This window comes from Vigna angularis, chromosome 2, assembly GCF_016808095.1.
Source record: "Vigna angularis cultivar LongXiaoDou No.4 chromosome 2, ASM1680809v1, whole genome shotgun sequence".
Lineage (NCBI taxonomy): Eukaryota > Viridiplantae > Streptophyta > Magnoliopsida > Fabales > Fabaceae > Vigna > Vigna angularis.
This window is the reverse complement of record NC_068971.1, coordinates 51056046-51068664: the sequence shown is the minus strand read 5'-3', so window position 1 is coordinate 51068664 and position 12619 is coordinate 51056046. Positions and strand designations below refer to the sequence as shown.

At 29.6% G+C, this 12619-nt stretch overlaps 1 protein-coding gene across 2 annotated transcripts; it reads right to left on the bottom strand.

Annotated features, from left to right (window-relative positions):
- Positions 1-4406: 4406 nt before the first annotated feature.
- LOC108329416 (uncharacterized) lies at positions 4407-11844 on the bottom strand. 2 transcript variants are annotated; one of them, XM_017563604.2, is made up of 9 exons: positions 11539-11844; positions 10219-10431; positions 9296-9381; positions 9057-9110; positions 8306-8566; positions 8140-8202; positions 7546-7614; positions 7423-7468; positions 4407-4671 (listed from the first exon to the last, which is right to left on the bottom strand). In XM_017563604.2, the coding sequence occupies exons 1-9, from the start codon at positions 11570-11572 to the stop codon at positions 4610-4612; spliced, it is 888 nt and encodes a 295-aa protein (XP_017419093.1). In that variant the 5' UTR covers positions 11573-11844; the 3' UTR covers positions 4407-4609. The 2 variants fall into 2 exon arrangements, with proteins under 2 accessions (XP_017419093.1, XP_017419094.1); XM_017563605.2 differs by having other exon boundaries at positions 9296-9372; positions 11539-11843.
- Between the last annotated feature and the right edge of the window lie 775 nt (positions 11845-12619).

Genomic DNA, 12619 nt, shown 5'->3' with positions numbered 1-12619 from the left:
CATGCATAATCATTAGTATTCTTATTTATTTCGGAAAAACTATTTTTTTAAATATAAGTTTTGCAAATTTTACCCTTTATATATTTGTTTCCCCTCATAAAAATTATAGGTTTTGAAAAATGAAAATTAGTGAAACTATTAAAATCTAAGAAAACAGTGGAATATACTTTTTTTTATGTCTAAAATTGAGTTCGTAATTTAGGTGGTGGCAATAAATTGAAGTAATATTATTTGATTTTATAATTGAGATTGTGACGTAAACTATAAATAGAAAGGGTGAGATTTGAATGTCTACGTGAAGCATCGGTGTCCATACGTGAAAATTGGAGTTATCCGTTTCCAAATACCAATCTTCCATTGTTTTGGAATTTTGTTTGAAGATAAAATGATCAGAGTCAGATGTTTCTCAGCTCAATTCTCAAATGGTGGCTGAAAACAATACTTCAAAAGTTTAAACCCAGGTGACGTCTCATTGTATGGATTTATATTTAATATTGCCAAATAATAAGGGGCAGAAATCAAAATAAAAATGCAAATTCCAATTACACGTTTGAAAGTTAGAACAAACTCCTTCTTCATAATTATGATTTAGTAATCACTTAATCACATTCCTCAATTTTTCGTCTACGTCATTAACAGTTTTTAAATTCAACCGAAATTTCAAAAGAAAATCAAAATATATAAAGATAAATACACATAATTATCAGTATTATCATCTATTTTAAAAAATAAAAAGTATAATATGAAACGTCTTTGTCGGTGAATTCTGTTTCATTTTATAAAAAAGGTTAAATTGTAAAATTGAAGATGAAAATATGAAATAAATTGTTTAAGTCAATGTTTAAAATCCAAAATTCATATCGAATTAGGATCCGATAAATTTAAACAGTAGGGTTTGTATCCGTTATTTCCTAAAGTTTATTATCAACCTCTTCAACTTTCAACACTCATAAAATATAGTTGGATTCATCTTTCTTAAAACAATTAACTGACTCATCCTGGTTATCATATGGTTAAGGTTATTGGAGTCTTTGTTTAAATAGCTTCTGTAAGCTGACAATGTTACAAACCCGTATATTAAGTTTGGAACATCCCTAGTTGAAGACATCACATGTTTAAATTTTTTCTATATAAAAACAATATTTACAAAACTTATATTATTTGAGATTTTGTATAAGGTTGGTAGCAAAAAAAAAAACTAATAGAATTATCAAATTTGGCCTCGTCACGTCATTTGGTCTTGATCTACATTAATTGACGTAAACTTTATAAAATTTTTAATAAACTTGGTTGTATGCTTGTATAAAAAAATTAAACAACAAAATCCTTGACTAATTAAGCATATTTATTTTTTTATTAATTAAATATATTTTAAAGTATATAAATAGTTATTATGCAAAAAATTTATCTAAATCTGAATCAAAGCTAAATAAAATATTTTAATTTGAAAGTTTAAAATAATAAATTTATAAATAATAAGTTTATGGATTTTTTTTATTATGTTATTTTTTTTAATGCACCACTTAAATTTATACTTTAATTTTATCCCTTATTTATTTCTTTTTAATCATATATATATATATATATATATATATATATATATATATATATATATAATATTTAGTAATTATAGAAAAACTTTATTATGAATTTTATTATAATTAATCAATACTCTTATATCTTGCCTAGACTTTATAACAATATACTATATACTGTTTTATTAAATGTTATAAGTTTTTTTTATCTAAGAAATTGATAAAATTAATAAATAGATTATAGTCAATAATTTTATTAAACTATATATTATATATTTTCTTTAATAATATAATAATAAGTATGATATAAAAATATTGATTTAAATATAAAAAAATTATAACGTATTAAATTATCTAACAATTTTATATGTGTACATAAATGATATTATTTTTGAAAGTTAATTAAAGTCTTTTAATAAGATCAAATATACCTTAACTCTGATCTTAACTCATTTGAGAGAGGACTTTAGGGTTGAAACTTTTTTTATCCCACTTAAAAGAGTCTCCTATAATGGACTAGGACTTATCCATGAATCATGGATCAAGTTGACAACTATAAACTATTATACAACTATTTGATTGGTGAAAAACAAAATTTTATTAGAGAAAATATTAGTTATAATGAAACATATTTAATTAGCAACCAAATTATGAGATTTTCTATCTAATTCAATCTCTATCAAAGTAGTCTACATCACACATTACATAAATGAATTATGTTGTTGAAAGACATAACTCTATATTGTGTATTTTCATTATTACTCATCATTTATTTTTACTTAATTAGTATTTTGATTATTACATTTCGACTTTTAATATGTTTTGGTTTTTATGTAATTAAATTTCAATATTTATTAAATATAATTAATGTGGCATCTTTCATTAAATTGATATTAATGTCATTTGAAAGATACTAATGTATTAGTCTAACAAAAGTACCTAATTAGTAATTTGGTTCCATTATTTTTCTTTAGACTCAATTGAATTCCTATATTTTTTTACATGAAGAAAATATGATTCATTTTCTATTTGTACTGTCTTTCATGTATTTTGGAAACGAATCCAAAATATATAATTTGATTTATGTGTCAATCTTTAACAATGTAATAAACAAAAATAAAGATATTAGATTTGAAAGAGATCATATTAAATATTAAATTTGAAAGAGATCATATTAAATATAAGATAAATGATCTCATTATAACATGATAAAAAAGATTAGAGAGAAGAGAGTGTATAACGGGAGAAAAAAGATTAGAGAGAAGAGAGTGTATAACGGGAGAAAAAAGATTAGAGAGAAGATAAACTCAATTAAATAAAAATGTTGAAAAACAAAAATGAATCATATAACTAAATATAGAGACTAAATTACTTAAGTATTTTATTAGAGTGACACGTTATCACATTTGAAATTACGTTAATTTAACAAAGAAAATAAAATTAATTCTATTTAATAAATATTGTGACTCAATTCAGTAAAAAACAAACATAGAAAACAAAAAAATTAAAAATTTAAATTACTAACTAAGCTTTTTTATTTTGTCATACGAAGTCATCATAAAAAATATTGTAGGTATGTTTACAAAATCTTAATTCATGGATTTTTCTATTTAGCGAGTCACAGTTAACACAATATCGTAAAAATAGTATTTAAAAGGGTAAAAATATATTATATACTATGATATAATTGATGAACAAATCGTTGTAATTCACCGAAGAAGACTATCATCTAAAATTCCTCTTATTTGAGATTGAATACTCGTATTAGAATATAGGGATAACAAGATCAACATGTTGAGTTTTTTAGATTCTGCATTCTTCTTGCAATAAAAAAACATGAGAACACACAAAAAAAATCAATGTCATGGAAGAAAATAGGCTTTTGGAAACTATAAATAAATGTGTGACGATAAAAGTCAGAAATTATTTTGAATAGTAATAAACTATATCACAATGGTTGACCATCATTTTCTGAGTTTTATTTACAGTAGTTTTTTTTAACATATTGCTTTGATTTATTTATACCGGAAGTTCTTCGTATAACATTCATTCCATAGGGCTCTTTTTAATTGATACACCCTGCTATATACGAGTGCAAGTCACTACACAAATATACATTATTATGTATTTTCAGAGTTACCCACTTCATAGATACAAACTAATACACTTCAAACTACATATATACATAATGATGTAATTGTAAATATTCAATAAACATAACTTCTTTTAATCACATTTTGGTCGACCTATGAATAACTACAGTCTTATCTCGTATGTTGTTTTAATTTTAATTGTTACCCAAAAAATTGGCACTGTTTATTTTTATTTTACTAGTATCTTTTATAATAATTATTCCAGCCCCATTAAGAACTTCTTGACAATTATATATTCAAAGATATTTTTAGCATAATTATAATCTCATCGAAATACATTTTCTACCCACGAGTTAATATGTAGCCTATTTTTTTATTTCATGATTTATAACCACCTTTTGTAAAAGCTGAACCAATCAGAATATAGATTAAATTTAATTAAAGAAGTTTTAATATAAAATAAGATGATTCGAGGGTAAATAAAATCGAAAAAATTAGATTGAGTAATTTGCCCCCTCTAAATCAATCAAGTTCAATACACAAATAATTTCACATTGAGTGTTGGTACATAGGAAGAATGTTATTGTTAGGCCTCGGATGCTAACCATTACCTCGATCAATAATCTCAACATAACCAATCTCAGAAAACGAGATTCGGTCACTGTTTGGTCAGAATTTTGCTGTGAGTGCAACATTTCTATATATCGTACTACGGTATTTCTATTTCTGGTCCAGAATTTCAAAAAAAGTTTCCGGGAGAAACTAAACAAAAAGTAGCTAGCGATCAAACTCCATCAAATAAGATACATAAGGAAGGTCGTCTCGAATAGCTTCATTCCAGTACAATTTAAGCAATTGGTATACAAAGTATGAATTTTCAATTATTTGTCACCTATTAAAAACTTTTGCCAATATGCGAATAGCTCCCTAATTAAAAAAAAAATGCCTCATGATTGATCGGAACAACAGGAAAAGGCCAGCTCACTTGATGTCATGAAAAGATGGCAAGACAGCAATAAGGGGGTCTCCGTAACCAACAGGCTCTGTAAATCACAAATAAAAACGTTAAGAAATTCATCATAGCTATGGATGAGTGTAAGTAGCAAAGATAATTTGGTTGTGTGCATTGACAATTATCTCTAAATATTGCAAAACAACGGACTAGGCCATCAATAAATCACAAAAAGCCATACATAGGGGAAATCAAGACCGTCCAGAGCTAAACAACGTTTTTCCATTCGCTCAGTAGTCAACACTAACTAGACAACATACGAAAACTAACAGCACAACTAGCTACACATTGTAAATGACAATGAATTAAAGTAAACTATCAGGAACATCCCTGGGACTGATAGAAAAATTATACAAGATTCGAGATTTCCATAGTTTGGATCCTAGATTCTGATAGCTTGACAAAACATTTTCTATTTTCATTTCTTCCAATCACTAAAAATTATAAGAGTGTCACATGACTTTTCACTTTATTTCTGTTTTAAGATATCTTTTTAATTATTAGAGAAAACAATAACTGAAAGCAAAAAATTGTTTTTAAACTCTAATAAGCCTAGATACTCAATACGACCCACATTCGGCGTACACAGGAAATTCCTAAAATTCAAGATACAATGCAGCTTGGATACATTAAGACAAAGACACACAACAGAGACATATATACACTCATAATATTTGTTAACAGCCATTTATTTTTTTGCACTAATTGTATATATGATCATAACAAAAACAACATAGTTAAGTGTGTTTCGAATAATCATATCACAATATAATATTTTCCCTGGAATATGCTATAAACAGAAACATTTGTCCAACTCTATTGGTTCTCTGTGATTACCCAGTACTATTTACAGTACATTCGACCATATATAGGAAAAGATAAAGTTCCCAGTAAGTCCGGTCAATAAATATGGAAACAAAAAATATGGAGGACATCCTTTGCATAAGTATAGTACAACATACATTCTCTTCATTCTTGGAGTATCAAGGTTTCGTCGGTCAATCTAAACAAATCAAGCCTAACATTGCCATGTTTTAGTGTGATAAAAGCATGGCAGTCATAAAGCGATTGGGCATTCATTTACTATTGTATCATACCAGAGGTGGAAACGGGTGAGATCAGATCAGTTCAGGCATTTTTTGTACTTGAGCTTGACCTATATCATTATTACTATTAAGTTCAAGTTCGGCCTATTTATTCATTATAAGTCTTAGACTAGCCTGTTCAGAAGTCTGGTCTGGTCTCCAGACCTTTTTACATGACTAAACAAGTCAATAAACCTAACTAGATCATCAAGCCTAAAATTGTTCATGACAAATTATTATTTTTTATGATAATTATTTTACAAATTATACCAATATTAAATTACAAACAAATAACAGGGTCAAACTATATGGACCTGATTCACATAGATTTGTCTCTTTTATTTTACCTTATTTTAACTTCTGTAATTTTATTCTTTCTTCTCTTGTGGCATATCTATACCTATATATAACGGTATACCCCCATTTAGCAGACATATTTATGTTTCTATTTTGTCATGAATTATATTTTAAAATTTAAATATCTTAAACCTCAACTATCATTTTGTTACCTATACAACTGTAAAGAAAAAGAAAAACAGTGGAGATAAACTACTCATCCACTTTAAATAAGAAGTACACAACACTATTACTCCACAATACAATTATGCTTTTTTTTCCCGTCACGCAAATCAACAATATGTATTGTTTCGTCAACCTTGTTTACATTAGAACTATTAATTATACATAAAATATAAAACATAATATATAAAATTAAAATTAATATAAATAATAAAGTTTAACTAATTAAAAAAATACAAACACACATGCACTATTTCATTTATGTTTCCGCTAGCAACTATAATATTTATATTGAATAAACTAGTCATTTTATTATTATTTCAAAGTAGAGGTGTAAATACGAACCAATGATTTTTAAAAGAAAAAAAAAAACTTCTTTTTTTTGTTGAGCTTGTTATTAATATTAATAATTATATATTTAAACAATGTGTTATATATAAAATTATTATGTAAACAGGCCAGCCTGGTAGGTTTCTTTTAAAGCCTAAAAGCTTAGGCTAGGCCTTTGACAGAGCATGTCAAAGGCCCCTTACTAGTTGCCTAGCCTATCTTCATCCCTACATATGGGTTGGACAAACTTTTCCATAAACATTTCTACAAAGGGAAGAATAGAAAATGAAATAATCTTCTCCATAAGCTAAAACTAAAATATGCACAAATTAATAAAAAAAAATGAACCTATGCATCAACTAAGTTTAATTTATCCAAAAGCTAATTTCAACTTTCCTTCCTATTTTTCTCTTCCATAAGTTCTCATGGAGAAGTTTATCCAAACATACCCTAACTGTCCAAATTCGTTAAATTCACTCTTAAAACATGTCTTGAATACAATGGACTCACAAGTATCTCCGCGACCTGCCACCTGCCACCTGCCACCACCACCACTTTCCCAAAAAAGAAACAAAACATGCAATGCTTATCATTTGACAGTAATTTGTTTCTTCCTTGCAACTAAGCTTCAAAATACTTGAAATCGGGACTAGTAGACTTCAAAATTATTATGATTGACAAATCTTGTTCACCATATTTTATTAGTGGAGTACACTATTCCTTTAACTATTCAATTTTGGATAAATAGCGTAGCTCTCTTTCTTTCCTCAAAAGCCCTGTATTGCATTAATAGCATATCAATAAATCTATGCATCTTTTTTATAATAGGGTCATAGACATCGTTATACCTCCATCATCAACAAGTAGCTTCAACACTTGTCCAGCCACATCAGTCTGCAAGATTTCAAAAATAAAACCAGTTAGAAGCAGTAAATATAAAGGAACCACAATTACAAAAACTGAGAGATCACCTTAACCGGAAGTCCAGTGCCAAACTGATCCAAATAACCGATGATTTGCCCTTCTTTGACTAAATCACCCTAAAATTCAAAAAGGAAATAAATAGATTGACAATCATCATAGTCAGGCCAATTAAAGTGAAGTTCCCAAGCAACTTGATGAAGTAACTGTACCAAACAAAGTATACTAATAACAATAAGTGAGTACCAAAGAATATTTATTTGGCTCTGAGACTATCACTGTTGATTATAATCAGTTTTTTTTTGTTTCTCTTTCTAAGTGTTTTTAGTAAAAGACTTTACACTTATTCCGAAAGCCAACATATGCATGTTAACAAGGTCACATAGGGAGACTAGGCTGACAAGCAAGCAGGCTGATACATAGACTCCAACTATTATGTCTGCAGTATTACGTGGGGCAGCTCACTGAAGCTGGGCCCCTAAAGCAGAAACAACCAGTTTCACCCCAGCAAATCTTATTGACCAACAAAGACATGTACCAAAATTCAATGGTGGACTTTACGATGAGAAAGCTCAACGCAGTATCATGTGAATTATGTGATCTAGCTCATAACAAATTGATGAGTATTGACAAGCACGACGCACCTCTTTACAGATAGGAGGTTGTCTCTTGCCTTTCACTGTTCTACCTCTTCGGAAGAAGCCAACCTAAGGAGAAAGAAAGATCAGTGATAGCAAACTCTACATAGCTCAAGCCAAATATAACTAGTGAAGGCAGAAGTTAAACATAAATTATTGATGAATCATATACCGTGGGAGATGGCACTAAGACATAAGTGGTGGTACCAGAAGCCTCCAATGCTGCCATTCTTGGTGATTTCTCTCTGAAAGAATCTATAAATGAATTTTTCTTTTCTGGAGATGATTTTGGAGGTGATGGTGGCAGGGTACCAGGTGCTGATTCATCCATTGGTTTAGATGGAATAGGCGGAGGAGTTGTTGGTGAAATGTTAGACAAAGGAACCTTTGTTGCTCCAATGTTTCGCTTAATATGCATTTCAAAATCTCCAACCTATAACAATAATAGTCAACTAAGGTCGTGTACAAGGTCATCCAGCTAAAAGCATGCTTCTTTTAATGAACCACACAGCTATAACAGACAACGTTGTATAAAAACAGAGCTGAGATGATACAAATTTTAATCAAATTTGAACTGCAAAAAAAGAATTATAACGAGATAGGACATTAGGCACAAAGGCACCACAATCTCAAGTTGAAATTACAACATGCTACAATTTTGATTAAAAAAACATTAATACCATTACCTCATTTTCTATAAGCGTGATATCTTGAGTAAATTAAGAGCATTCTTAGACAGAAGTTTCAACACACACTATATGACAGAGCTACAGACATACCCATCCAGCGACTGATTTGAGTGTGTGAATTGCGAATAAACAAACCATATAACATTCACGGAAGTTTTCTTTCTCATCCTTGCTACTAAATTTAAAATATCGCACTTCCAATTGTACAAAAGGATAAACAAGACGGAAGATCACCTTTACTTTCAGTTCAGCGATTTCAGTCTCATCACACACCTCTAATACCAAAGCCTGATCATAAGCAAACACGACATAACGAGTGATTTATCAGATTCACATTCAAGCAAGGAAATTAATAATGCAATTATGCAGTCTTGGATAAAAGCTGGCATACTAGAGCTAATTCCCACCAAATTATCATTTTTCACCAATAAAAATATGCTTTGCTGGTAAATAAGGACAGAATAGCTATAGACCTCAAATCCATTAGGAAAAGTAGCAGCTTGCAAAGGCTTTTTCTCCAACGAGCCTTGTGGAGTACTATCTGAAGAAGCTGCAACATCTTAAATAATTGAGAGGTCAAAGAACTTGAATATAAATAAAAAAAATGGTTGAAGAGAAGCTATTCTAATAGCCAACTATAACACAGTTATATATATATATATATATATATATATATATATACCCTCGATCACACTTTCTCAAATACCACTAATACTGAGCAACAGAAGTAGAACATTTCCTACTATTATTGTGTAAATAACATTACATTTTTACCTTAAAAATAAAGAAATAAAAATCACATCTTTTGTTTGTAACTTGTAAGAGTTTTCTTTTCTCTCTTCTTTGTTTTCTTTAAGTATAGAAGAGTTCCAGGAGATTATCTTAGATGACACAAACATATGAAATTCCAGCCCAAAATTTTTGCAATTGATTATTGTATTTAAAATCTCAATAATAGTCTTAAGAAAGTAAATATAAGTTAATTCTAACTTAACTTTACAAAATTGACTTATGAGGCAAGATTTGCACTTACCTATGTAATATAACTTGGCTACATAATAGACTAGGGGAAACCCAAAAGTGGGTAACATGATAGACCCAACAAACTTGGCTACGAAAGGCTCTTGAATGACTTTGATACCATTTTTAAAAAGTGAAATTTAAGTTTAATTCAAGCTCACAACTTAATAAGATGAGGTTTGTAATTATCTATATATTATGATTTTGTTATATCTCTAATCGATGTGGGGTTTTAAAAAAAAAACAATTATAATATATAACTAAGAAGATAATTACACTAAGACCAAATAATAGTATCAGACTTTTCTCATTCAAACAAAAGTCAACAAAAACAAAGAATAAGGACGTAATTCATTTCACGATCAATAGAACCCACCATCACCAGACTTGGATGTGTTGATAGGTTCAGCTGTTTTTGCACATGAAACTAGTGTGTTGTTCCCCTTCACGTGGGAATTAATGTGCTTCCGATCATACGCCAAATGCTGGATGAAAAGTCTACTTTTAGAGTTCCATCGGACATTGTGGATGGGAACTACAACTTGTTTATCACGGGAAGGTCGCATATGGGACATAGTGCCCATGGGATCTGAAATCCAAGTGTCATGATTAAGCATCTGACTGTAGTAAAATCATATTAAAAACATTGAACTGCTTAAATAGTATTGTATATTGAAATTCGACCATTTAAGAAGGCATTGAGACCCTTTCCAAAAGTAATTAAGCCTATTTCAAAGAGACATGGGAAAAACGGAACTCACTGTTCTATTTAACAGAAATAGATCAACGAAAGAATAAAATAAGCAACAAAACACGAAGATTTCTGAGAGTAAATAGGATCCAACATATGGACGCCACTAAAGTTATCCAAAAAGAAAAAACACACAGTCACTACTCATCTTGTGTTCTCCTACAGGACCCGATAGATGGTCAATTGCAAGCTCTAAGGTGATTGTAGACCATCCTTTGGTTATTTGTAGAAAGATGAAAAATTATACTAATCAATAGCAAAAAATAATACTAATCACCTAATCAGTGGCATTCATCTAACTTAATGAAAAACGTCATGATCGTGTCGTGATTCTTGTAAACAAACGATACTAATCAATAGCATAAAACAACTCTATCGCTGCTACCTAATTCTCAAGTTCATTCTAAGGTTAAATTAAGCTTCACATATCACAGCAACGAGGAACAAGTCGCGCAAGCTAATACAACTAGTTATGAAACGTTTCAAAGGTTCCTGCAAATCTTAACAGGAAAGTATCTACGGCATAACCTTTCTTTGAATAAAATTGAATAAATAAATCACAGTAGCAAAAACTCCACGCTATGTTCAGCATTTAATTCAAAACGAAAATAACATTTCACATAAACGATATTTAAAGAAAGCAAGAAATGCGAAAAGTGCCTTAAACGAAAACCGTCCAATGTTTACAACACAATGACAAATCTAGCGAGCTCCTTCGCAGTTACTTTTCTTTCTAGCTCGAAAATCATAAACCTAATCCAGATGTATAGAATTCGTTTTCCAAAATCAAACTGCGTATATGAATCTTTTCCCATTTCCGTCACACGTCGCATAAATTAAAGAACATAAAACAGAAAAATCGTAAACACAAAAGCAGAGATCGCATTCGGAAAGACACGTTCATAACAAAAATGCAGATGCAGATTGAGAGAGAGAGAGAGATACAGTTAAAAGATCGAATGGCAGCGGATGATTCCATGGTAGAGAGAGCTCGAGAGCGATGGAAGAACAGGAAAATGGAATAATGGGAGGGAAAAATGATGGAGGAGAGAAACTTATAGAGAATAGCGAGGTTGAGTGAAGTTAAGCCAACAAGGAAAGAGGTGGATAAATTAGTTGCACTCTGTCTCTTTGAGATTTCCGCCCCTCTAATCACCCTCTCCGTTCCAATCTAGGAAAGTTTCCTCGCTAATGTGCACCGGGGTGTGACTTGTGCCTCTCTCGTCCCTTACGTGGACTCTCCCATCGTGGCATGGTAGTTGGTGTCTTGGACAAGCTCCTTTAAAAAGGTTTATTACATAAATTCTATACCTTGTTTAAACTTTTCTAATTAAGTCTTTAAATTCATAACTATATAATTGGGTCTTTAATTTTTTTATATTTTTTAATTAAATAATAGAAATTTTAATTGGGTCCTTATATTTTTTATATTTTTCCTGACGATTTCAAGTTCTCATTGAATAATTCAAGAATCTACTTATAAAAGTATTGCAATTTGATAGCTTAATCATATTTTTAATTGAATGATCTAATTAAACTTAAAAAAAAAGCTGAATGCTATATTATATATAATTTAAAATTTTAACACTTTTTTTTTAATTTTATTAGGCTTATCTATCATGATTTTTGTATGACCTTAAATAAACCTATTTAATAAAATATACTTTCACAAAAAAGTTTACACTCGCTCTTGGACAGTGCTTTGCAAAGATGTTTTCAAAGAAAACTACGTTAGCCTATCATCCCCACAAGGAACTCCTTATCATATCACACTTATTCACACGCAATATTTTAAATGAAATAGAGAATTAAGGACTCAATTCTCTTTTAAATTATTTTATCTGTTTGTTCCAAATCTTCAAAATGATCAATGAGTAAAAATATATAAAATTTGAATGAAATTAAAAGCTATTTTAAAGTTTGAATATGTTTCATATATTTTTTTCTTTTAGTCAATACACCACAATAGTAAAGAACATAACGTTTTAGATGAGTAGAAATTGGCATTATTAATTGACAAACAATA

Coding starts and splice junctions, on each gene's coding strand:
- LOC108329416 (XM_017563604.2), bottom strand. CDS start 11,572: ATGGAATCATCCGCTGCCATTCGATCTTTTAACT. Junction 7,469..7,545: donor GCACTGGACTTCCGGTTAAG/GTGATCTCTCAG, acceptor GAAATCTTGCAG/ACTGATGTGGCTGGACAAGT. Junction 4,672..7,422: donor GCTACTTGTTGATGATGGAG/GTATAACGATGT, acceptor TGTGATTTACAG/AGCCTGTTGGTTACGGAGAC.